This window comes from Brachyhypopomus gauderio, chromosome 9 (assembly GCF_052324685.1).
Source record: "Brachyhypopomus gauderio isolate BG-103 chromosome 9, BGAUD_0.2, whole genome shotgun sequence".
NCBI lineage: Eukaryota > Metazoa > Chordata > Actinopteri > Gymnotiformes > Hypopomidae > Brachyhypopomus > Brachyhypopomus gauderio.
This window is the reverse complement of record NC_135219.1, coordinates 11,839,273-11,864,132: the sequence shown is the minus strand read 5'-3', so window position 1 is coordinate 11,864,132 and position 24,860 is coordinate 11,839,273. Positions and strand designations below refer to the sequence as shown.

The 24,860-nt window shown below is 40.1% G+C and overlaps 4 protein-coding genes across 5 annotated transcripts; 2 read left to right on the top strand and 2 right to left on the bottom strand.

The window, feature by feature from the left end:
* Positions 1 to 449: 449 nt before the first annotated feature.
* On the top strand, positions 450 to 4,329 carry LOC143523034 (tripartite motif-containing protein 16-like). The gene is made up of 6 exons (XM_077017158.1): positions 450 to 1,070; positions 1,165 to 1,251; positions 1,758 to 1,988; positions 2,255 to 2,405; positions 2,499 to 2,546; positions 2,875 to 4,329. Exons 1-6 carry the CDS (start codon positions 474 to 476, stop codon positions 3,426 to 3,428), a joined length of 1,668 nt encoding a protein of 555 aa, XP_076873273.1. The 5' UTR covers positions 450 to 473; the 3' UTR covers positions 3,429 to 4,329.
* A 342-nt stretch (positions 4,330 to 4,671) lies between these two features.
* On the top strand, positions 4,672 to 8,609 carry LOC143523030 (tripartite motif-containing protein 16-like). The gene is made up of 7 exons (XM_077017154.1): positions 4,672 to 5,396; positions 6,383 to 6,478; positions 6,586 to 6,819; positions 6,940 to 7,099; positions 7,244 to 7,270; positions 7,378 to 7,437; positions 7,565 to 8,609. The coding sequence occupies exons 1-7, from the start codon at positions 4,803 to 4,805 to the stop codon at positions 8,089 to 8,091; spliced, it is 1,698 nt and encodes a 565-aa protein (XP_076873269.1). The 5' UTR covers positions 4,672 to 4,802; the 3' UTR covers positions 8,092 to 8,609.
* Positions 8,610 to 9,346: 737 nt separating this feature from the next.
* LOC143523039 (cytochrome P450 2J4-like) lies at positions 9,347 to 15,569 on the bottom strand. Its single transcript, XM_077017165.1, has 9 exons — positions 15,265 to 15,569; positions 14,973 to 15,138; positions 14,550 to 14,699; positions 13,920 to 14,080; positions 13,565 to 13,741; positions 12,864 to 13,005; positions 12,404 to 12,591; positions 12,151 to 12,292; positions 9,347 to 10,778 (listed from the first exon to the last, which is right to left on the bottom strand). The coding sequence occupies exons 1-9, from the start codon at positions 15,460 to 15,462 to the stop codon at positions 10,603 to 10,605; spliced, it is 1,500 nt and encodes a 499-aa protein (XP_076873280.1). The 5' UTR covers positions 15,463 to 15,569; the 3' UTR covers positions 9,347 to 10,602.
* Positions 15,570 to 16,160: 591 nt separating this feature from the next.
* LOC143523042 (cytochrome P450 2J4-like) lies at positions 16,161 to 24,801 on the bottom strand. Of its 2 annotated transcripts, none has more exons than XM_077017170.1 (9): positions 24,334 to 24,801; positions 24,011 to 24,176; positions 23,551 to 23,700; positions 23,070 to 23,230; positions 22,644 to 22,820; positions 21,834 to 21,975; positions 21,359 to 21,546; positions 21,092 to 21,233; positions 16,161 to 17,147 (listed from the first exon to the last, which is right to left on the bottom strand). In XM_077017170.1, the coding sequence occupies exons 1-9, from the start codon at positions 24,529 to 24,531 to the stop codon at positions 16,972 to 16,974; spliced, it is 1,500 nt and encodes a 499-aa protein (XP_076873285.1). In that variant the 5' UTR covers positions 24,532 to 24,801; the 3' UTR covers positions 16,161 to 16,971. The 2 variants fall into 2 exon arrangements, with proteins under 2 accessions (XP_076873285.1, XP_076873286.1); XM_077017171.1 differs by having other exon boundaries at positions 24,127 to 24,176; positions 24,344 to 24,462.
* Between the last annotated feature and the right edge of the window lie 59 nt (positions 24,802 to 24,860).

Sequence of the window (24,860 nt, the reverse complement as noted above, 5' to 3'; positions counted from 1 at the left end):
GAGATTGTGCTAAATATAAATTAGGGGTGGGACGCGATAAAAAAAATTTTTCGAATTAATTAAAGCTTTGTAATAAATATTGAAATGCGATTAATTTCGAATAATTAAACATGAGAAAAATTAATTGTAGTTTGAATGATGAATGAACAAAAGCATAAACTTCAACATCTTGTTTATAGTGTGTAATATGGAGACAAATTAAGTATTATATCGCGATCGATTCTTAGTGTTGATTTGTGTAACTCCCGCGGTAGCCCAACTCAAAAGTAGCCCAAAAACCGCACCCCGCGACCCCAGAATTTTTACCCGTGACTGGATTTTCAAACAAGCCCAATTTGGCGTGAAAACCGCGAACCTGTCAACTATGCTGACCACATAAGCGGGTTGCCACGCCCACTGTTCAGTAGAAGAAAAACGAAACTTAAACTCTAAACAAGGCTCTAACAACTTCCTGGGAAATTCAGTGCAGTAAAATGGAGGAGGACAGCGCCTGTATTTCAGTAGATCACGTCAATTTCTGCTGCCAAATCTGCCTGGAGCTCATGCAAGATCCGGTGACTATACCCTGTGGACACAGTTTTTGTATGACTTGTATTACAACCTGCTGGGATCAAGGCGTTGATGATGGAGACTGCAGGTGCCCTTACTGCAGACAGATGTTCACCCCAAGACCAGTCCTGGGCAGAAACACCATTTTGGCTGACATGGTTGGGAAACTGAAGCGCTCTGAGCTCCCCAAAACAGCCGAGTCCGAGGAATGTTCCCCAGGACCTGGGGAAGTGGTGTGTGGGAGCTGTGTAGGGAGCAAGCGGAAAGCAGAAAAGTCCTGTCTGGTATGTCTGGACTCGTACTGTCAGGCCCACTTTGAACAGCACGAGGAGCTCAACCCAGGGAAGAGGCATAAGGTAGTAGATGCCCTCAACATAGAAGAGAAGACCTGTGGTAAACACGGCAAACTGCTAGAGGCTTTCTGTCGCACCGATCAGGAATGTGTGTGTTTGACGTGTGTGACTGACAACCACAAAGGTCATGATATCATTTCGACAGAAGCAGGAAAAAATGAAAAAAAGGTGAAAGATATTTTGGAAAGAAAGTAATTATTGCACAAATTCTGTTTATGAAGAAGCATCATGTTTCATCATTGTATACATATTTTCTAAACAGGTGCAACTGAAAGCAAGTTTCCAGCAGCAAATCCAGAAGAGAGAGAGTGAGCTACAGGTTCTGAGGGGAGTTGTGGAGCCATTAAAGGTATGAATAAAATAGGGTTTCTCACCCAGATCCATGGAGAACATTCACTGACTGATACCTCCTTGTTGGTGATCCATGCAATAGAATTGTATGAATCTTAACTCATTGTTTGAAACAAAGATACGAGCAATCATACACAGTGAATGGACACTTATCTCAGATCAACATAAGTCCTTATACAAGGTAACGTGTATAAATGTACCATGAAAAATCTTTTTTTGTTGAAGACATTGTGACCAGTTAAACTGTTTTTCAAATCCAGAATCCAGACCATTTTGCATCTATATTGTGGCTCATTTCTTCTGCTTTTACTGTACTTATATAAAACAAATGTATTGCTCATTTTAAATTATTTTACTTTTAATTATGTGCTTTCTTTTAATCACTTGTTTTATCTATGTACTTGATTTCTATTTCCTTGAAAGATGGCTGTGGATGCATTTTGAAAATGACATTTAATTGTGTAATATCTGTGCTTTGCAACATGAACATGTGCCTCTCAACAGAGTTCTGCGCAGATAGCAGTGGCGGAGAGTGAGGAGTTGTTTGCTAAGCTGGTGGAATATGTCAAGCAGACCTGCTCTATTACCCAGCGGATCCGAGATCAGGAGCAAGCTGAAACTGCTCGTGTGCTGGACTTAACAGAGCAGGTGGTGGAAGAGCTGGCTGACTTGCGGAGGAGAGACACTGAACTGGACCAGCTTCCAAACACTGAGGATCACATTGACCTTCTGCAGGTGGGTCATCAGGGGATGAGTGAGCAATCTGGGACAGCAAATGACCTTGATCTTGAAAGGCACTATATAAATTTAACATTAATTCATTCGTTCATTCATTCATTCATTTATTCACTCGTTCAATTTAAATGCAATTAGTTGGACACCTTTGTTGGAGCTTTGTTATAATCATCTTTGGCACAAAGAAAGAAACCAAAATATCTGACAACCATTCACATTTTAATTATTTGTTCCTGGGTTTCTCCTTGTACTGTTTCTCCACATAGAGTCTCTTATCTCTGGCTGACAGGCAGTCGGCTCCTACTGTGTCGATCAGTCACAACCCATCGTTTGGATCCCTGAAATATTCAGTAGAACTACTAAAGAAAAATGTGATCGATTGCTGTGAGCAGCAAATGAACGAAATATGTAGAGAAGGTAAACTGGGAGTGGAGGATAACATACACCCTGCCTGTGATTGACTAAATAACCTACTCAAACTAATATATTTCACATATATTCTCCCCTTAGTTGATGGTGTATTTCTTGAGGCCAAGACCAGAGATGGCATGCTCATGTGTAAGTATGTGCAGTGAACATTGTGCCATCTCTCAGAAGGCTGTAGGTTTGAGTCATGGCTCTGCTGTACAGACACTGTCAGCCCTATGAGCAAGGCTCCTAACCTTCTTGGCTCCAGGGTGCTGTACAAATACAGGGTGCTGGGAAATATAATGAGAAGCATATCATTGTACTATACATATGTATATATGACTAAGTAAAGGCATCGCATATAACCTTGATCACTCATTCAAAACATTTCTAGAAACGTAAACATTTCTAACCATTTTGTTACTGCCTTTTCTTTTTCAATTTTAATTTCCAACTTGCATATTCTCAATTTGGGCAGATCACAAGGAGCTTACGCTGAACACGTTCACAGCTTTCAGACATCATGAATTGCTTGAGGAGTATACAAAGGTGAAATGGAGTAACGTCTGTATTAGCAGAGGAGACAGGTGGGGGGACAGGTTTTCCCAGTGCAGACAAGTCCTGTGCAACGAGAGTTTGTCCAGTCGTGCTTACTGGGAGGTCGAGTGGAGTGGAGGGGGTGGAATCGCTGTTGCTGTGGCATATGATACGATGGACAGGAAGGGCTCCATCAGTGAGAGTGGCTTTGGAAACAACGAGGAATCATGGGCTTTGAGATGCTACAATTCCAGTTTTGGCTTCAAACATGCTGGCAATGAGACAATTATACCTGGTCCCAGCTGTGACTGTATAGGCGTCTATTTGGATTATGAAGCAGGACTGTTGGCCTTTTATGGTATTTCTAACAAAACATCAACCTTTTTGCACAAAGTTCACACTACATTTAGTAAGCCTTTGTATCCTGGTTTTTATGTTGATTCATGGTCCGAGTTGAAACTACGCAAGCCACAAGTAAGAGGTAGAAGGTACTAAAAGAGGTGGATGAACATAATGACATTATCTGTTAGATATATTGGGAATTAGACATGGCCTGATCTGTACAGAAAAATGTATCATTATAACTGACCATTCTAATACCATTATTCAATTCAGGGGCGAGGCTAGGGTATTTTTAGTGGTGCTAGAGCACCACCGTGAGGTTGCTCAGCACCCCCTGGCTCAACACATTTTTTAAATATTATATTATGCAAAAAACTTGCTCTGCACCTGCGCAATACTTTGGTATTGTGCCTCTGTGAGCACTGGGGGCTGGGCACCCCTAAAGACCAGATCCTAAAATCGCCCCTGATTCAATTCAAATGGAATTCCTGTTTTAATGGCTGACTGCAAATAATAATTATTTTTGCTAGTTCAGTTTTTAAATAGCCTACATTTTTATTTCAAGTAGTTGCAAAATTTGGTGTTTGGTGTTTTTTTTCTGGTTTGTAATCCACTCTTGGTCCTTTTAGATCACTCATTATAGTAGGTTTTGTAATGGAATGTGTGATTTACTGTCTGTGACCCTCAGTCAAAACACTCGGACTTGTTGTTCATTCCCTTATCTGTGGGTCTGCTCCTCACTTAGAATCACTCTCCACCTTTCTGTCTCTCTCGTACATTTTCATTAACCCTACTTAACCCTACATCCAGTCTCCTGATAAGGAGAACATCAATCGTACATATTGTTGGAAAATAATATGTTAAAATACCTTAGCATTATATTTAACCACAATGCTTTTGTAATCTCATGTATTATAATCAAACAGCTTATTTTAATCCTTTTATATTTTGACTAGCAATTACAATATTAATCGTGCTTATTTTAATTATTTTATATGTTGACTAGCATTACAGTATTAATCAAAATTGCTTATTGTCTGCCTATTGTCAAAAGTGTCATACTTATTCTTACACGGTTGTGTTAAGATTAAACTTTAGAACCTAACACCCGTGTGTTGTGAATCTGCTCTCCGGCGCTGGCTACGGATCTCTGAGGGATTAACAAATTTATAATCCTGTCTATGAACCCTGAATCTACGTCTAGAGACGATTTCAGAAACCTTAACAGATTTCAGTTCTCAGGACATTCTCAGGCATGCTGTTTTGTTGATAATACATGCATGTTCTGAATAAGGGCGTTTGTCAAATTCTGTAAATGCAGCGACACACCTAGACACTATTTAATATTGCTTACGTCAAATGTCCATCGCCCGCTTACGACAGAATTAGCCTCCCTTACTATTGGATCATTTCTGGACAAGGAAACTGAACAGGCCCTCTTCCTTCATTAAAGGGTGACGCCTACTGCTTATTACGAGTGAAACGAAACTAACGCTCTGCGTTATTTTCCCTCAGTCTGTAAGTAAAATGGCAGAAGCCAGTATTTCAATAGATCAGAACCAGTTCAGTTGTTCAATCTGTCTGGACCTTCTAAAGGACCCAGTGACTATGCATTGTGGACACAGTTTTTGCAAGGTGTGTATTAATGGCTTCTGGGATCAGAATGAGCAAAAGGGAGTCTACAGCTGCCCCCAGTGCCGAGAGACCTTCGTACAACGACCCGTGCTGCGGAGGAACAACATTATGAGTGATGTGGTAGAGAAGCTGAAAAAAATAGATTGTTCACTATCTACAGAGCTGTCTCCCTCCTTTCAAGGAGTTCAAGATGTGGAGTGCGACTCGTGCATAGGTGAGAAGAAGAGAGCTGTGAAGTCCTGCCTGACGTGTCTGGCTTCGTACTGCGACACGCACGTCCTGCCTCACCACGAAGCTGCTGCCTTCAGGAAGCACAAACTCGTAAAGGCCGCGAGAAACCTACAGGACAAACTCTGTTTACAACATGACAAACTCCTTGAGGTTTTCTGCCGCACTGACCAGAGAGGAATTTGCTATCAGTGTGTGATGGACGAACACAAATCACATGATGTTGTGTCAGCTCAGGACGAAAGCATTGAGAAGAAGGTAGGAGTCTAAAATAGTATTCTGGAAATGTGATTGCATGTTATTACATTACCTGCTTAATCTTACAAAAGCTCAATATTTTTATTACTTTATACACCAATAGTTTAAGTAATATATGAAGTATACTAATATTAGTATACTGATAGCTTACCTGAAAGTAAATCTATGACTGAGCTTTGATAAATAGTTTAAGTAAGGCAAGACGACCCTGAAGGTCATCATCTTGGTTACCTGCTCCTGTCAGAGGATGGCTCTCACTTTCCATCGCGAACTTTGACACAAAAACTGAACTAGACAAATTTCTGCCCCCCTCCCCTCTGGATGAACATGCCTCTCACTGCTTGATTGTCTGTGCCACCAACAATGCTCATCTGTGCTATGGGGATTTTATGCAGACTGTTGTCCTGTCCAGAGACCATATTTTTTTGTTCCCTTCCTAATGTCTTCCTCCTTCTCTCTATCTCTCCCCCTCCATCTGTGAATGGCTGCGTGTTTCGACACAGCGGTCGAACTGGAATCGCGATGCTTTTACACCGAGGCTCCAGACTAATGTATCTTGTTGCCTTGTACTGACGATGTGCACAGACAATAAAGGGCTACTCAAGATGCAATGAGTGTAAAGACTAAGATTACACTAGGTGCTATAATCTAGTTTAGCATGTGGCATGGCATGCACAATATGACTTGCACAAATCTTGACTTGAAGGAATATTAAATACCGATAAATAAGACAAGAGTTTCTTTACCTAGATGGGCTTGAGGTAGGATTCCCAACAATACACTTTGTTTAAGCAGATAGTACTATGTTAAAACTGGGTTCACTAGCAAACTCAGCTTTCTCTCTCTGCCTCTCTCACACACACCCCTTAAAAACAAACACTTTATTTCAACCTCTGACCTTCCACATAGTAAGCAAAAGTGAGCAAACGTACCTCATTACCAAAGAGATCAAGCTGTTCATGGTGTACGGCTATTTTTTTCAACAGAAACTCTTGACAGAACTGCAGATGAAATCCAAGAAGAAACTCGAGAATAATGAGGAAACACTAAAGGAGCTGATGAAGGCAGTGGAGTCTTTCAAGGTAAGAACATGAACTGTGTCCAACCACATCCACAGAATCATTAACAGAACCTGCTCAACTCAAGGAGTGTAAAGTTAACACTCTAAAATGTTCCATCTTCCTGTCAGTATTCTGCACAAGCGGCAGTGGAGGTCACGGAGAGGATCTGTAAGGAAACGATTAACTCCATCCAGAAAAAGTGCCTTCAGGTGACTGAGATGATCAGAGGTCAGGAGAAGGTTGAAGTGAGTCGAGCTGAAGGACTCCTGGAGAAACGGGAGCAGGAGATCGCTGATCTTAAGAGGAGACTCGCTGAGGTAGAGCAGCTTTCGCTCACAGAAGATCACATCCCTTTCCTCCAGGTATACTGATTTAAACTTCTGATGATGTGCAGTGGTGCAGTGCCTGACTGGCTCATCTATCCCCCATTTGATGGCTCTCCTACTTGGTTTCAGTTTACATTGTTTCCATCATCTCCACAGTCTTTCCAGTCTCTCTCTGCCTTTCTCCAAACTGAAGAGAAGCCAACTGGTTCTATAAACACACAGTTCGCTTTTGATGATATTGACAAAATACTGTCTGAGATCAAAGACTCACTGGATGACAGCTTCAGCACATCACTGGAAAAAATATCAAACACACGTAAGTCACATCTGAAGTGCATGAGTGAGCCACAAAAATGATACTCCACATTAGCGTAATTCCGCAACCCTAAAACAATGATACATTTGTGGATACATATTAATTTTTACACTATTAATTATTCTCATTTAATGTGTATTTTAGACCTCATCAGCCAAATAACGGAAGTCTGTGAGTGTTGTCTGAACTGCACACTGAATATCAAACAACAGAGTATTGTTGAATGACAAAGAAATAACACATTTTTGATAATTACCTGCTATGAAATTTGTCCATAGTTTCTTACAGTGAAGTCATTTCAGAGCCAGAACCAACATGTCGAGAGGACTTCTTACAGTGTAAGTATCTTTCTCTTTGAATGTTCTTCAGCTCTAAGGAGAGTCACTTGGAGTAAACATTTTTGAATGACCATTCGTCTGAATCATATGTATAAGACAGATTTAACCTTTTGTTTTTCTAAATTAGATATCTGTAAACTGTCCCTGGATCCCAGCACTGCAAATGAGTATCTGTATCTCTCTGAGGAAAACAGTGCAGTGGAAAGAAAGCAGAAAGCCCAGCAGTATCCAGACCTGCCTGAGAGGTTTGGCTACTACTGCCAGGTGTTGTGTCAAGAAGCTGTGTCAAGACGAAGTTATTTTGAGGTGGAGTGGAGGGGGAAAGATATCAGCTCTGTAGCTGTCTCATATAAAGGAATCATGAGAAAGGGAGTTTCTTTGCTTTGTAAATTTGGATATAACAAGCAGTCCTGGGCATTACAGTGTACTCCTGATGGTTGTTATTTCATTCATGATAATAAGCGTATATTCTGTTGGTCAGGGTCACATAAGATAGGCGTGTATGTGAACCACAAGGCAGGTACCTTGTCCTTCTACAGCGTCACTGATAAAATGACGCTTCTCCACAAAGTCCAGACTGTATTTACTGAACCACTGTACCCTGGGTTTTGGTTAAGGCCAAACTGCTCAATCAAGCTGTGCAGTCCAATATAAGGACATGAGTGCTGTGTAAATCAGCAAAATGCTGTTTTACATACAATTAGACAAAAAAAAGTTGTCAAGGTGGTGCTTTGTGTTAATCTAAAAACAGCACTGTTTGGACATGTGTTGGTCATATGCTAGTCATCTACCCTAATTATTTTTTTGTATTTAATTAACACATTCCCAATCACCTCATTGTTAGTTATTTCACACACTTGTTCCTTGTTTGCCCATCACCAATACCTGCATTGACACCTCTGTGCTGCGTTATCTAAACATTTTGAGTTGTTACCACTACATCATTGGCTTTGAGTGCACTCTTAACACTCACTCACACTCCCCAACACTCCATCAGTGCCAGTCACACTCCTATATTTATGTAAAACACTTTGAATTGCTACCATGTATGAATGAAATGTGCTATACAAATGACCTTGCCTGAATATTTAAGGATGTTTGAATTTTGTATGCTCTTTTACTGTTTAGATTTCTTTAATAAAATCGTTTTAAATCTTTATTAAATCTTCAGGGGAACTGTGTTCATGTACACTGTGGGATGGAGTCTTCTCATTAGTGGCAGGAGTGCAACAGTATTCACTTTACAGACCATCCCCTTCTGTCTGGAGTCTGTTTCTTGCTGAGGCTGTGTATGTGTGTTTGTGAGTGATTTTGAGTGTCCTGATAGAACCTGACCCTATAATGCTCCAGTGGTTGATAAGATAGTTTATTCCATGTTATAGTGCCCCCTATTGGACAATATTGCCCAGCACTGACATGTCATCTCAGTCATATCATCTATGAATCTATCAAGTTTCATGAAGATTGATGCAAGCATTGCTGAGATATAGCTGCTGAAGTAAGCCCCACCTCTCATCTATTGATTGACATGTGACAGCCAGACTATATGTAAATATATTCTTGTGAATAGTTTGACACCAAGACTCTGATGATCAGATGTCTAATGCACAAAAGTAGGTTTCACATATTATGCAAATTTGCAAAATATTAAGTGGTTACAGGTCCAAGAGGCTTATTTGTTTTACTTGAGCCAAGGAATGCACTGCAATTTGATTCTAGGACTTAGTGTGGGACCAAAACATAAAATGATGTGCTATAGCATCATCAATACCAGGCAAATATGGACCTCTGTACATGCAGTACTGTGCAATGCAGTACTGCAAACGGACTACTGTAGGCCTTATGGTGTGGGATGCACAATGCATTTTAATAAGGAGAAGAAGAAGAAAAACCAACAATTACAATAGGGTTTCCGCACTATGTAAAGTAAAATTTATTTATACAGCACCTTTATACAGAACTATGGGGTCGTCTATTTGACCTGGTCAGTAATCTCACTAGAGCATTCTGAATCACCCGCAATGGATCACAAACAGACATTTTGAAGAGAGTTTATTGAACATTGCAATACTACTACTACTAATAATCAAAACGAGATGGAATAAACGTATGTATAAGCATCTAGCTCTGCCTTTTAAACTACAGGCTTCTCATTACTAATATTCCTTAAGTGGAAAAACAAGATAACATGGGTGTCAAAGAAATATTGGTAAAATCTGGGTAAATATACCCAGATTATGCAGAGTGAACAGCTGGGAAAATAATCCAAAAGATGTTGTTTAATCATTGGAGTAACATTATACCTTTTCAGGAGCAACAACCATGAACTCAGATTTATTGGCATATAGCTGTTAAGTTATTTGATGTCAATTCTCTGATAGCTTTAATACTACAACCCTAAATAAAAATAATCTATGCACCTCACTACGTTTAAATGAAAAGTAAAGTTGAATGTCATCAGCAATAATAAGGAATATTAAAATTATTAATAATCTGCCCCAAAGGCAACATTACAAGAAAAACAATAATGGCACTAAAGCTAAATCTGGGTGAAGAAATAAAATCTTAGGATTTCCTTTAAACAGTAAAATTAAAGTAAGCAGACCTTCCTTTACTAAAGCATTAAAAGAAAAATTAAGACGTTTAAGGTACAGGCGATGCACTTGTAACCCAGTAGCTTTCCATAATCTCTCTGACCTACGACACTTCTGTCTTCCGTGAACCTCATCAGTCACACATGGAGCTTTATTCTTTATAACCCTAGACCTGACCTTTAAAATTCAGTAACTACATAATTCAGTAGCTACACAGTCTATTTCATCATCAATATGCAAATTAAAGTCCCCAAGCAATAACACGTTGTTCACCTTAATATTCAAGAATCAACAAAGTCATAAAATCAATAATGTCAATAAAAACTCACCTGCTGGACTTTGAGGGGATAAATTAAAACACATTAAAATGTCTTTAACCTCCCAACTACATACCTGCTACATGCCTGAACAGTAGTAAGAAAAAATTCTAACAATTACATAGGGTTCCTACACTAGATGCTTGAACCATAATTATTAGTTATAGCATACTAGCTCTATGCAAAACATCAAAAATAAGAAAATGTGGATAAGAGATGTACTTTCTTGTGTATATGCATGTAAGTACAGTATCTCAGCGGGGGACAGCACAGAGTTGGTATGGATGAGGGCAGAGTGTAGCACCTGATCTGAACTCCAGTTTGGGCTCGACCCCCTCGGGAGGTGAAAAAGTGAAGTGCTGAAAGAGAGACGTGAAGAACAGGAAGAGCTCCATTCGGGCCAGGTGCTCTCCCAGACACACCCTCTTTCCTGGGATGAGAAAAACAAAGAAAAACAACAAAAATCCCAAATAAAACAGTTAAAACTTCAGTGCAGTGGGTGGAATACCCCATTAGGGCATTTCAAATGTTCCTTCTTGATATAATCCTTCTTGATGTAAACGTCACATACACACATTTTAAAAAGCAACTAAAGACCTAAGAAAACCTCTTCTGGAAATTGGACAATTGTGTGTTCTGTGACAATACAGACTGTAAACATACAACAAATAATGCCACACACCTTATAATCATCATGAAATGAAATGGAGTCACGTGACATTATCTAAGACCTCATATGAAAATGGACCAAATCCAGTGTGAAAATATCAGATTTGAGGGTTCACTCTGTTTAAACCAACAACTAACCATATTAACCACATTAGCTTGATTTTCACTGTATTTTGAAGGTGTGGCTTAAGAAAGATTGTGGTGCACATTGGAGATATCTACATGTTAATAATGAACAGCAACATACAGTGACAGGCAAAGGTTTGAACACCCCTGAACAAAATTAGTTACTGTGAGAAAAAGTCATTTTTTTATTTTCATGTTTTATATTTCCAACAAAAAAGGGAAAATCGCCCAAGGCAAAACTATGGGCATTCTGCAGTGTTAGTACCTAATGTCAGACCTGGCTGTGCCCCCATCTGCCTGTCATGTCCCATATGCTTTTGTTTTCATTCCATTTTTCCTACCTGGTCTTTTGTAACCCGCCCCTCATAATTGACTTCATGTGTCCCAAGTGTAGTTCCTGGTCAGTGTTGTGTATTTACACCCTGTGTATTCAGTTAGTTGTTTTCATTTTCAATGATGTTCAGATTAGGGGACTGTGAGTGTCATGGTAAAACCTTCAGCTTGTGCCTTTTGAGGCATTCTTTTGAGAATTGTGAGGTGGGTTTTGACGTTTTGGATTTATTGAAGTCATCATCTTTTCAATTTCATCTTTTTAGATATTGTTTTTAGGAGTCTGGGTTTTTAAAGCATTAAAATTTGTATCAACAAACAATGATTATGAACATGCCATATCCTTATTAGGTTAATTATGGCCTGAGACCTTGGTCAAAGTTATCAGAGATAAACGTCCTGGGGTTCCCATGTTTTTGCAAGGTACTCCTTTCCTCTTTGCACTCTAAAAATGTACAAAACCAAAATATTACACTGGTAATGCTTAAAATGTTGAAAGGTTCGTGAAAATCTTTTCGGCTTTAATTTGCTTAACTGTTCACAGTAACAGTAATTGTGGCCAGGGGAGCCCAAACATTTGCAGGCCACTGTATATGCATGTGAATAATGGTGATTATTACTGTACCTGAAGAAAGGCCACTGTATGTAAACGTGAATAATGGTGATAATTACTGCACCTGCAGAAAATGGCATGAAGGCCTCCCTGTTCCTAAAGTTTCCATTATCATCCAGGAAGTGACCTGGGTTAAATATCTGAGGTGTCTCCCATTCTGACTCATCGAACAGAACTGAGGTTAGGTTGCCAATCACGATTGTGCCCTGCAGAACAATACAAACAATTATGAACTCGTATTGAACTCTTTGGATATGAAGAACCAGGTATCTTGTTTACAAAGATGTGCACGTACACATACATCATTCTGAGCTCACCTTTGGAATACAGTACTCTTCTATCTGAGTGTCTTCTGTGGCAGCCCGGGCCACGTTAAGTGGAACGATGTTTGCCATCCTCTGAATCTCATGAATAACAGCGTTGGTGTATGGAAGGTTCTCTTTGTCTGACATAGATGGTTGGCGTGAAGACCCCACCACCCTGTCAATCTCTGCCTGTATTTTGGCTAAGAATTCAATTATGAAAAATTAAGAAAATTAGTACATACAAATAAGCTACAAAACAATGCTTACTCAAAGCTGGTGTTGAACACACAGTTCAGCAGTTTGTTATTCCTGAATAACAATAGTTTGAACTGGAGTATTCTGCAGAGCTGAGTAATAAATGTTTTTAACACCTACCAGCCAATCAGAGTTGGTTAATCAGCCACAGCATCATAACTGAATGTGAAAGTCTGTAGCAGATGTTGGAGCAGATGTTAACTCATCATGCACTTACCCTGAATCTCAGGGTATTTGATCATGTACAGCAGGCCCCAGTACATGGTAGTGGAGGTGGTCTCACTCCCAGCATAAAAAAGATCCAGAGTACAATACCTCAGATTTTCCATATCAAACCCTGCAGCTTCATCTTCTTTCCACTACAGAAAATGACAGGAAACGTCAGTTTTCTCTGTGTAGAGATTTTAATTAATAATTTACATATTTAGCCTGGAGAAAATGTTTTTAACTCATTTCTGATCTACCAAGTAAACTGTTGTGTCCAGTTCTGAACACCTCTCATAGCGTTCTGCAGTTTCCAGGTCTTCCTTTACTTTTTTGTTCTACATCTTCCTGTTCTGTTCTGTTTCTTTTTTGTGTGTGTTTATGTCACACTGTGGTCAGAACCAGAGTGTGACAAACATGTTTGTCGTTGTTTAAAGTCTCCTTACTCCTGAACTCATGCCCGAGTTGCCATGTTACAGTTTCAATGTGTATTTGCCTTGAACTGATCTTCCTGTCATCTGCTTCCAGGCTGCTAGAGTAAGGCTCATGAACAGAATGTTACCAAATGCATTAATTATCACTACGTGTATTGTTTAGTCTGATACAGAATGAATCAAACCTGAATCCACACACAGGGGGCAAAGAGATTTCTACTGTGCACCAGGGGGTGCAGTATCTGTTTTGGAAAACCTGGTGAAGAGTATTACTACTTACCTTTGCCATCTCGGTGAGGAAGCAGTCAATATAGTCTCGTGGATTTGAGGGGTCATAGTTCACTCTGTGCTCGGTTATCTTGGAACGGACAAAGTCTATGACCTTTTTCCACAAGATGAAGATTTTTTGGTGAGGACCAGGAAGTCGACGCATGACCCATGGAAACATGTTGTACACCTAGAAACATATGAGTGCAAGTTAGGCTTGTGAAATGGATTCCTCAACACTGAATCACTGGCTCAACATTCCTAAAGATTACATGAAACAAACATCACCAATACCAACGGAACAATGTGTAACAAAAAGAACACACAATGTATATATCACATACACACACTGCCATGTGCCCATGTACCTGAGCCCAGATGCTAGTCTCCAGGTAAGCAACCTCATTAATTGCTTTCAGCATGGTTTGGAACTCACTATCACTATATTCAAACCGATCACCAAACACCAGGACACAGATCACATTAGAGACAGCATTGTTCATCAGCCACTGAGGATCAAACGGTCTCCCTAGAAACAAGACAGAACAAACATTAGTCAAGCAGGAAATTAATACATTGTAAAATGGTTGCTTCCTATGAACTATACAAACACATGACCTTATAGAATCTCATTTGTAAGCCTTTATTGTATTATAAATTCAATTATCCTTATGACTTAGATTAAGGTCATATAATATTTGAAGTTAAGTTACCAATTGTGACTTACACCCCAATCTGGGTTTGTTTTCCGCATCTACCCATCTGTGCAGTGAGAACACACACTAGTGATCACTAGGGGGCTGTGGTACACACTAGACCTGACACCCAGGTTCAAGTTCAAGTAAACCTCAATCATGGCCTAGCTGGGAATCGAACCCACAACTCTCCAGGCACAAGACTGGTTCCCTAACCTCCACACCAGGTTTATTTTAGTTACCTGGGTTTTTCGATGTAAAAACAAAAATCAACAGTTCATACAGTATCTTAGGAGGCATCACCTTGCTCATCTGACATGGCTTCTTTCAGGTAGCGGCATTCCAGATGGATGGAAGGCTCCAAGCTTTTCTTTCCCAGTCCCAAATTCCGAAGTGTAGACAGAACAAACCGTCTCTGCTGCTTCCAGGCATATCCATTGGAAAAAACAACTCCTATTTACCCCAAATAAAAAGGATCCCAAAACAGGTTCGATAAAAGATCCAAATAGTATCTTTATTTTCTATTCTAAACTAACATTATACTTATGACATGGCCCAAGTTGTGCACTGAGGAATGCATAAAATTGCTTCATACATTACAGTATGCAATGTACTAAAGACTAACACTTAAATGAATGCGACTAGTGTTTACAATGTGCTTAACAGTTCACCAGAATGAAACATTAAAGCTGTCTACAGTCGATTTGTTAAGCTGTCGAGTCATACCTTTATTTACGCCAAAGAGGTCCTCGAACAAGGAGATACTTGGGCGATCAGTAAAGTCGTCTCCTTGGTCTACATACACTTTTTTAACTAGTTTATATCCATTCAGGATAACAAACCTCAGCCCAAAAAATCGAATGCTGAAAACATGTCCATATTTGTCCGTCAACTGCAAATGGATAATAACACGGGTAGGATGTGAACGTCGTATGTCTCCGTGAAGTTTCGGTTAAAATGAGAACAGAGCATCTTTGCAAAAGCCCATGGCTTTATGTTTTAATAGTTTTGCGCTTACCTGTACTAACTCAGTATGAATCGTCTTTAAGTCGATATGATGGATATCGCCAATAAATGGCAGAGACCATGGCCCAGGAGGAAAGTTCTTCGGTGTTTTATTTCGCACATAATCATACAAAAGAAAAAAGACGCACGAAAACAAGAAAACACTCTTAAAGTCAATCCACTCAAAAGCGTGTAGCTGAATCTCCGTCATTTAATTTCCGAATCTTATACAATGTTACAAGGAAACGGCTTTTTAAAAGCTAAACTCCAAAAACACTCACAGCGTAGATTGTGGCGTTTGACGAAAGTGAGAAAGTGTCCCGCCTCCTTTAGTCTACGACCGAATCCTATCGTTCTGTATTCTGCAAGCAGCACTCAATGTAAAGGTCCCGTATGCAGTACATTATCCATTATGTAACGCAAACCATACAATATGACATAGTGCTGGGCGATATGAACTCAAATCAAGATCATGATTTATTGAACATTTTTATCTCGATTACAGTTAATGAACGACTGTTTTTTGCCCTTATAGCTTGCTATAATTCTAATGTTATAATTATACTTTATAATAAGTTATAATTATAAAATAAGAAGGAAAAACAGAATTGTTTATGGATATTTATTGAACATTTTCACCAACTGATATCAAAGCACACATCACATAAAAAATGTCACATTTGTATGTTGCATGTTCTCTTGCTCCCAACGGTCTAGTGTCATTCTAATCTGTGCATTAGTACTCTCGATAGTACTTACTCTCAGTAATACTTTTTCTTACTGAGAAAAACTAGTGTATTTTCAGGTTTCAGGCAGGATCTGTGGCAAGTAACACTGTTTCCTTACTATTTTGCCACCTTAGAATGGGAAATATATGATATAATATTAAATATATGATATAGGATATAATTAAAAGCCAAAAAATGAAATTGACATCTGCAAAATTAGGTCGGTTAGAGATTCTGAATGTCGGTTTAGATTTATTTTTGATTAATTGCCCAGTTCTAGTGTACAGTATCAAGCACAGTACAGTAAAGAAATACAACACTGAGCAATCACCTGTATCAGCAGACATTAATAAATCACTGTAGACCCTCAGCAGAATTATCTACCCAGAATGCCACTTCTGAATCCCAGACTGGAAATTGTCATAAATATTGTATTTCTTTAAAACAACAGTAAGTTTATTAGCCACCACCTTCTCTAAATTTTAGCTAAGAAAGGAAGTTTCAATACAGGCCTGTAATTCTTAAGCACCGTTGGGTCTAAATTAGATTTCTTTATTAAACACTGAACAATAGCATGTTTAAAATAGCCAGAACACAACCTGTATCTAAAGCAGAAAAAGAAGATGGGGTCTAATAATTGATACCCATGTCTCAGACTTAATACTGAACCGGTTATGACCTTATCAACAAAAAAAGAGAAAGAAACCTGTTACAATCACTGACAGGAAAATATGATAATGTTGCAGGTGGTGGTGAAACAATATTATAATAGTATGAAATAAAATCCTTTAGAAAATAAAATGAAATTAGCAAAGTAAGCAGACCTAGCAAGTATTAAAAGAAAAATTAAGATCTTTAATGTTCAGGAGATGCACTTCTAACCCAATAGCTTTGCATATTCTGTCCAACCTAAGACACTTCTGTCATAAAAAGTTCCAACCTCATCGGTCACACATGGAGCTTTATACTTTATAGCCCTTTTATACAATATCTCAGCGGGGGACAGCACAGAGTTGGTATGGATGAGGGCAGAGTGTAGCACCTGATCTGAACTCCAGTTTGGGCTCGACCCCCTCTGGTGGTGAAAAAGTAAAGTGCTGAAGGAGAGACGTGAAGAACAGGAAGAGCTCCATACGGGCCAGGTGCTCTCCCAGACACACCCTCTTTCCTGGGATGAGAAAAACAAAGAAAAACAACAAAAAACCCCAAATAAAACAATTTAAACCTCACTGCAGTGGGTGGATACATTACCATATCATTAGAGTACTTGAGTAATTATAGTAATTATAATCTGATGTATACATCACATACGCATATATTAAAAAGCAACTAAAGACCTAATAAATCCTATTCTGGCAGAGCACAGTGGCCCTTGACATTAGCTTGGTTTTCACAGTTGTTCCTAAAAGTGGCCTAAGACTGTGGTGCACATTGAAGATATCTAGATGTTTATAATGAATAGCAGCATACAGTGGCAGGCAACGGTTGGGCACCCCTGAACAAAATTATAGTTACTGCGAACATTTAAGCAAGCTGGAGATGAAATGATCTCCACACACATCTAAAGTGGAATAGTGTATGTACGTGGGTGGGGGATGGGAAGATACAAGTAAGGATAGGGTTACGATATATTTTGCAAAAACATATTTGGGGAAGTGAATTGTCCATAACGGTGCATCTGTAACTTTCCTGTCACATCTTTCTTTATCCTGAAGGCTTGTTCCTCAATGTATTTAAGGGCTGACAAAACATAGAGAGATCTTTGACTGCAAAGAAACTGTGTGCTCGCGTTTGAGTCTGAACTCGGCACTTACGGTGGCGACCATAAAATAGTGTAAAGGCACTAAATAAATCAGACAAGATCCATTTTTCGCCTAGGAAATTCTACCGGTACGTGAGTAAGACCCCGAAGTTTGACATAGTCGGATGATTGCAGCGCATACAGGCTTGTACAAAATGTAAAAATCTGGACAAGGTCTCTCATTAAGAATAGTAAAATGGGGAATAGGATTACAAAAACAGAGAAAGGAAAATCTAAGGACACATCATTGTGCACACCACATGTTAATTTTCTGATAACACACTATCGTCCAGAGAGTGTAGAGCAATTTCAAGAGCAGACTCTGGGTTTCCAGCTGTGTGTGTGTGTGTGTGTGTGTGTGTGTGTGTGTGTGTGTGTGTGTGTGTGTGTGTGTGTGTGTGTGTGTGTGTGTGTGTGTGTGTGTGTGTGAGTGAGTGAGTGAGTGAGTGAGTGAGTGAGTGAGTGAGTGAGTGATAGATAGATAGATAGATAGATAGATAGATAGATAGATAGATAGATAGATAGATAGATAGATAGATAGATAGATCGCAGTGCCTTTTCCCTTATCCAGGTGTGAGTGGGCTCAATGTAGAAGGTAGAGGATGGCATCTTCCACACCGACACCTGCCCGGTATACAAAACTGCAGACAGTCCTAGGCATGTTGCACCTGTGGTCTGAGGAGACAGAGGAAGAGCCACTCAAAGGTCTTCATGAGGTGTGACGTGAGTGCTACTGGTCGGAAGTCATTCAGCTCACTGGGCCGGTTCTTTTTGGGCACTGGAACTAAACATGAAGTCTTCCAGAGAGTAGGCACTCTCCCCAGTTGTAAGCTGAGGTTGAAGACACATTGAAGTGGTTCACCCAATTCCGCAGCGCAGGTCTTTAGTAGACGTGGACACACCTTGTCCGGGCCTGCTGCTTTCCTGGGGTGAAGTTTCCTCAGTTGACCCCTCACCTGGTCTGCAGTGATGTGTGGAGGAGACTGTGATGAGATGGGGATGGAGGAGGAGGAGGCTACTGCAGTAAATGATGGAAGGTGTGTTGAGGGAAGAGGGAGATATGGCTGGAGTGAGGGAGAGGGTGGGGGAGACATGGACTGGTTGAACCGGTTGAAGAAGTTATTCATCTTGTTAGCCTTCTCAACAGTCCCTCCTATGGCTCTGGTCTTTGTGTTGTGGCCAGTGATGGTCTGAACACCTTTCCAGAACTCCCTCATGTTGTTCTCTTCAAGCTTAAGCTCCACCTTTCTCCTATAGCTGTCCTTGGCTAAGCAGCACCTCCCAGTCCGTTGTGTCAAAGCAGTCTTTGAGGACATCTTTCATTCCAGGGGACCACCTCCTGATGGTGTTGGTTGTTGCAGGCTGCCTTTCAGTATGGAGCAGTTAAGAAAATTGAGGGAGAAATTGACAGAGAAAGAAGAACAGGTAGACAGGAAACATGGACCTATTTTGTAAACTGGAAAGCAGTTGGAATGTGGCAGGAAGAAGCAGGTAAGAGAAACAGACAGGTTCTTCTCAAAACTCTCAGTGTCTCAAGTTGCAGGCTGATCCTGACCTGGACACCGCCCCCCCCCCCCCCCCCCCAAACCCCCCCGAGGCGACCGCCACCCACTGCGCCTATGCAGGTGGTTAAACATCAGGCTCCAATGGTATAACTGAAATTCCCCGACCCATCTAGTGACGGGTACCTAGCTGAACTGCTGCTACCGCCGCCTGATTACAGTGAAACTACGTTGCAGCCTCCTAAGCCAGGAGCAACCTCCAATCGGGCCAGACCGGGCCAGACACGACGACAACCAGAACTATCAAGCCGCCATTGAGCACCTGGAAGGGGACATCAAAATTGCCTTCCCTCTGGGCCCAGACGCAGGAATGGTAGCAATGCGCAAGCAGGTCGGTGAAACCATCTAAGTGCATCTAGTGAGATTAGTGATCCACGAAAGACACTGCAGTTTAGAAAACCCCAGCCAAATGGCCAAGGAGGATGGGATTCAACAAGTGTGTGAAACACTGCTGTGCACAAATGTTTTGAATGGACCTGTTGTTGGTGTCTGTGTTCATAGTGTTCAATGTTTTGTGTTCATATTATGCATGTTCTTTATTTAGCATATCTGCTAAATCTCTGTATGTGGGTTTTCTATGTCTGAATTTAATTATATGACAATGGACCATCTTAACAACTATTCTTTTGGATTCTTCTCAGTGTTTGTTTCAGCCCTGTAATCGCTCCATGACGCCACCAGCGTTACAGCTAGGAGCACTCACTTTGGCAAGTACTACAGCTTGCAAATGCTTTTTGTTGCCAAACAAGAGTCAAACAAGAGATTCTTGTTTGAGGGATTTTCATCCATTCTTCCTTGCAAAAATCTTCCAGTTCTGTGAGATTCCTGGGCTGTCTTACATGCAGTGCTCTTTTGGCATCCATCCATAGATTAAAAACCTTCAGTTTGTGCCTTTTGAGGTATTCTATTGTGAATTGCGAGGTGGGCTTACGATCATTATGCATTTGTCGAAGTCATCCTCATTTTAAACTTCATCTTTTTATAGCTGGAGTTACGTTTGCTTCCAGAATTTGCTGGGATATCATTGAAACCATTCTTTCTTCTACCTGTGAAATGGTCCCCAAGCTATTAGCTACAACAGAACCCCAAAGCATGATTGAGTCACCTCCATGCTTAATGGTTGGAGAGGGGTTTTCATAATGGAATTTTGGGCACTTTTCTCCCCAAACAAGTTCCATTTTAACCTCATCTGTCTATGAATTTTTCCAGAGGTCTTCCAGACCATTTCTTGACCCCCACTGTTACTGTTAACTACCATTTTTTAATTACATTTCAAAAGAGGAAATAGCATCCCGAAAACACTTTGCTATCTTCGTATTGCCTTTTCCTGCTTTGTGGACCTCAACCATTTTCATTTTCAGAGCTTTAGGCAATAGCTTGTATTTTGGGAGAAGGTTAGAGGAGTCTGGGTATTAATAAAGCTTTGAAATATGCATCACCAAACAATGATTGTGAACATGCCATATCCTTAATAGGCTAATTACAGTCTGAGACCTTGGTCAAAGTTAACAGAGTAGTCAAATCTCCTGGGGTTCCCAAAATTTTCGTTTTCACACTTTTCCCCATACACATTCATTTGTTTACTCTAAAAATGTACAAAACCAAAGGATTACACTGCTTAAAACATTGACACGTGTGAAATCTTTTAACCTTCAATTTGCTTAACTTTTCACAGTAACGGTAATTGGAGAGCCCAAACTGTTGCAGGCCAATGTATATGCACCTTATTAATGGTGATAATTACTGTACCTGCAGAAAATGGCATGAAGGCCTCCCTCTTCCTAAAGTTTCCATTATCATCCAGGAAGTGACCTGGGTTAAATATCTGAGGTGTCTCCCACTCTGACTCATCAAACAGAACTGAAGTCAGGTTGCCAATCACGACTGTGCCCTGCAGAATAATACAAACAATTACTGCAGCTCTGATGAACATTATGAACCAGATCTTTGGATATGAAAAACCAGGTCTCTTGATTCCAAATATGTGCACATACATATAATTCATTCTGGGCTCACCTTTGGGATACAGTACTCTTCTATCTGAGTGTCTTCTGTGGCAGCCCGGGCCAGGTTAAGTGGAATGATGTTTGCCATCCTCTGAATCTCATGAATAACAGCGTTGGTGTATGGAAGGTTCTCCTTGTCTGACATAGATGGTTGGCGTGAAGATCCCACCACCCTGTCAATCTCTTCTTGTACTTTGGCTAAGAATTCAATTATGAAAAATTAAAAAACTACTACGTAGAAATTATCTACAAAACAATGCCTACTCAAAGCTGGTGTTGAACACACAGTTCAGCAGTTTGTTATTCCTGAATAACAATAGTTTGAACTAGAATAGAGTATTCTGCAGAGCTGAGTAATAAATGTTTTTAATGAACACCTACCAGCCAGTCAGAGTTGATTGTTACATGCTAACCCCATTCATAATAACTGAATGTGAAAGTCTGTAGCAGATGTTGGAGCAGATGTTACCTCATCATGCGCTTACCCTGAATCTCAGGGTATTTGATCATGTACAGCAGGCCCGAGTACATGGTAGTGGAGGTGGTCTCACTCCCAGCAGCAAAAAGGTCCACAGTACAATAGCACAGGTTTTCCATATCAAACCCAGCAGCCTCATCATTTTTCCACTACAGAAAATGACAGGAAATGTGAGATTTCTCTCTGTAGAGATTTTAATTAATCATTTACATATTTAGCCTGGAGGAAATGTTTAACTTATTTCTGATCTAACAATTAAACTAAACACCTCTCATAGCTTTTTGAACCAGAGTGTGACAAACAGACTTGTGTTTCAAGTCTCCTTACTCCTGAACTCATGCCTCAGTTGCCATGTTACAGTTTGAATGTGTATTTGCCTTGAACTGATCTTCCTGTCATCTGCTTCCAGGCTGCTAGATTAAGGCTTATGAACAGAATGTTACCAAATGCATGAATTATCACTAAGTGTCTTATGTAGTCTGGCACATGAATCAAACCTGAATCCACACACAGGGAGCAAAGAGATGTCTCATGTACACCAGGGGGTGCAGTATCTACTTTGGATAGACACACACTACTATCTACACACAAACACACACACACACACACACACTAGTGATTACTAGGGGGCTGTGGTGCACACATGCCCAGAGCGGTGGGCAGCCCTAGCCCGGCGCCCAGGGAGCAGTTGGGGGTAGGTGCCTTGCTCAAGGTCACCTCAGTCATGGCCTCGGGCCTGGGAATCGAACCCATGACCCTCTGGTTACAAGACCAGTTCCCTACCACAGGATCATTACTGCCCCCTACTACTACTTACCTTTGCCATCTCAGTGAGGAAGCAGTCAATATAGTCTCGTGGGTTTGAGGGATCATATTTCACTTTGTGCTCTGTTATCTTGGAATGGACAAAATCTGTGACCTTTTTCCACAAGAGGAAGATTTTTTGATGAGGACCACGAAGTCGGCGCATGAGCCATGGAAACATGTTGTAGACCTAGAAACACATGAGCACAGGTGTGAAGCTTGTGAAGTTGATTTCTTAACACTGAATCACTGGCTTCCATTCCCAAAGATTACATAGAACAAATATCACCAATACCAACGGGACAATGTTTTAGCATTTCCACATTACATTTATCAGATTTTTTCTCATTCAAGAGAGCATGTGCACACACACACACACACACACACACACACACACACACACACACACACACACACACAGCCCCATGAGTCCATGTACCTGAGCCCAGATGCCACCCTGCAGGTAAACAACCTCATTAATCGCTTTCAGCATGGTTTGGAATTCACCATCACTGTACTCAAACCGATCACCAAACACCAGGACACAGATCACATTAGAGACAGCATTGTTCATCAGCCACTGAGGGTTAAACGGTCTCCCTGAAATGGGACAGAACATATGTACGGTATGTTATTTATGTCATGCATAAAACATTAAGCCATACATACAGGAAATTTATAATTGTACAAGGGTTGCATTCTTCCTGTGTACTACACAAACACATGACACTGTTCAACTTTGTTTGTATATTGCTTGTTAAGGCTTTATTGTTATATGCATTTAATCATCATTATGACTTATAACATTTTGGGTGCCATTTATGCAAAAATACAGATCACTTTTTTCTCGCCCTCAGCTATCTGGGCTTGTCTATGTAAAAACTAGATTACAGTTCATACAGTGTCTTAGGAGGCATCACCTTGCTCATCTGACATGGCTTCTTTCAGGTAGCGGCATTCCAGATGGATGGAAGGCTCCAAGCTTTTCTTTCCCAGTCCCAAATTCCGAAGTGTAGACAGAACAAACCGTCTCTGCTGCTTCCAGGTATAACCATTGGAAAGAATAACTCCTATTTACCCCAAATAAAAAGGATCCCAAATCAGGTTCGATAAAAGACCCAAATGGTATATTTATTTTCTATTCTAAACTAATATGTCTGTGGTTATAGTTATGACATAGCCCAAGTCGTGCACTGAGGAATTAATAAAATTACTTTTAATGTATTAACACAGTAAAGGAACAAATTGCAATATATTTACTGTACTAAAGACTAACTATTAAATTAATACGACTAGTCTTTACAATGTGTTTAACAGTTTACCAGAATCAAACATTAAGAGGGTCTACTGTTGATTTGCGCACCTGTCATACATACATACCTTTACTTCCGCCAAAAATATCACTAAACAAGGGTAAACTTGGGCGATCAGCAAACACGTCTCCTTGGTCTACATACACCTTTTTAACTAATTTATATCCATTCACGATAACAAACCTCAGTCCGAAAAGGCGAATGCTGAAAACATGTCCATATTTGTGTGTCAACTGCAAAGGGAAAATAAAGGTGGAATATGAGTATCTTTATTTCGGATCTACATACACAATGAGCGACTTGTATGTGTCTGTACATTTTCGGTTAAAATTAGATCAGGGAATCACTGAAGTAGAATGTAACCAATGTAATTTGTAGTTTTGCGATGACCTGTACTAACTCAGTATGAATCTTCTTTAAGTCGATATGATGAATATCGCCAATAAATGGCAGAGACCATGGCCCAGGAGGAAAGTTCTTCGGTGGTTTATTTCGCAAATAATCATAGAAAAGAAAAAAGACGCACGAAAACAAGAAAACACCCTTAAAGTCAATCCACTCAAAAACGTGTAGCTGAATGTCCGTCATTTAAATTCCGATTCAAAATCTTGTTTCAAATTTCAATGTTTCGAGGAAAAGGGTTTTTTTTAAACTAAACTGCAAAAACACTCAAAGCGTAGATTGTGGTGTTTGACGGAAGTGAGAAAGTGTCCCGCCTCCTTTAGTCTACGACCGTATCTTATAACGTTCATTCTTCAAACAGCACTCAGTATATAGTGTATATTGCGTAAAGGTCCTGTATGCAGTATTGTCCTTTATGTGTCGCAAACCATACTATAACATAGTGTTTGGCGATATGATCTCAAATCAAGATCATGATTTACTGAACATTTTATCTCGATTACGGTTAATGAACG

What these genes read in the sequence shown, in the direction of transcription:
- LOC143523034 (XM_077017158.1), top strand. Translation starts at nt 474, where the DNA reads ATGGAGGAGGACAGCGCCTGTATTTCAGTAGATCACGTCAATTTCTGC. An exon ending in GAACGAAATATGTAGAGAAG is followed by an intron (nt 2,406 to 2,498) that starts GTAAACTGGGAG and finishes TTCTCCCCTTAG; the next exon opens with TTGATGGTGTATTTCTTGAG. An exon ending in CAGAGATGGCATGCTCATGT is followed by an intron (nt 2,547 to 2,874) that starts GTAAGTATGTGC and finishes CAATTTGGGCAG; the next exon opens with ATCACAAGGAGCTTACGCTG.
- LOC143523039 (XM_077017165.1), bottom strand. Translation starts at nt 15,462, where the DNA reads ATGACGGAGATTCAGCTACACGCTTTTGAGTGGATTGACTTTAAGAGT. An exon ending in AGCCATGTCAGATGAGCAAG is followed by an intron (nt 14,081 to 14,549) that starts GTGATGCCTCCT and finishes TCTTGTTTCTAG; the next exon opens with GGAGACCGTTTGATCCTCAG. An exon ending in TCCTCACCGAGATGGCAAAG is followed by an intron (nt 13,006 to 13,564) that starts GTAAGTAGTAAT and finishes CATTTTCTGTAG; the next exon opens with TGGAAAGAAGATGAAGCTGC.
- LOC143523030 (XM_077017154.1), top strand. Translation starts at nt 4,803, where the DNA reads ATGGCAGAAGCCAGTATTTCAATAGATCAGAACCAGTTCAGTTGTTCA. An exon ending in AGGCAGTGGAGTCTTTCAAG is followed by an intron (nt 6,479 to 6,585) that starts GTAAGAACATGA and finishes TCTTCCTGTCAG; the next exon opens with TATTCTGCACAAGCGGCAGT. An exon ending in TCGAGAGGACTTCTTACAGT is followed by an intron (nt 7,438 to 7,564) that starts GTAAGTATCTTT and finishes TTTCTAAATTAG; the next exon opens with ATATCTGTAAACTGTCCCTG.
- LOC143523042 (XM_077017170.1), bottom strand. Translation starts at nt 24,531, where the DNA reads ATGACGGACATTCAGCTACACGTTTTTGAGTGGATTGACTTTAAGGGT. An exon ending in TTCATACTGAGTTAGTACAG is followed by an intron (nt 24,177 to 24,333) that starts GTCATCGCAAAA and finishes TTCCCTTTGCAG; the next exon opens with TTGACACACAAATATGGACA. An exon ending in CTTCATGCCATTTTCTGCAG is followed by an intron (nt 17,148 to 21,091) that starts GTACAGTAATTA and finishes TTCTCATCCCAG; the next exon opens with GAAAGAGGGTGTGTCTGGGA.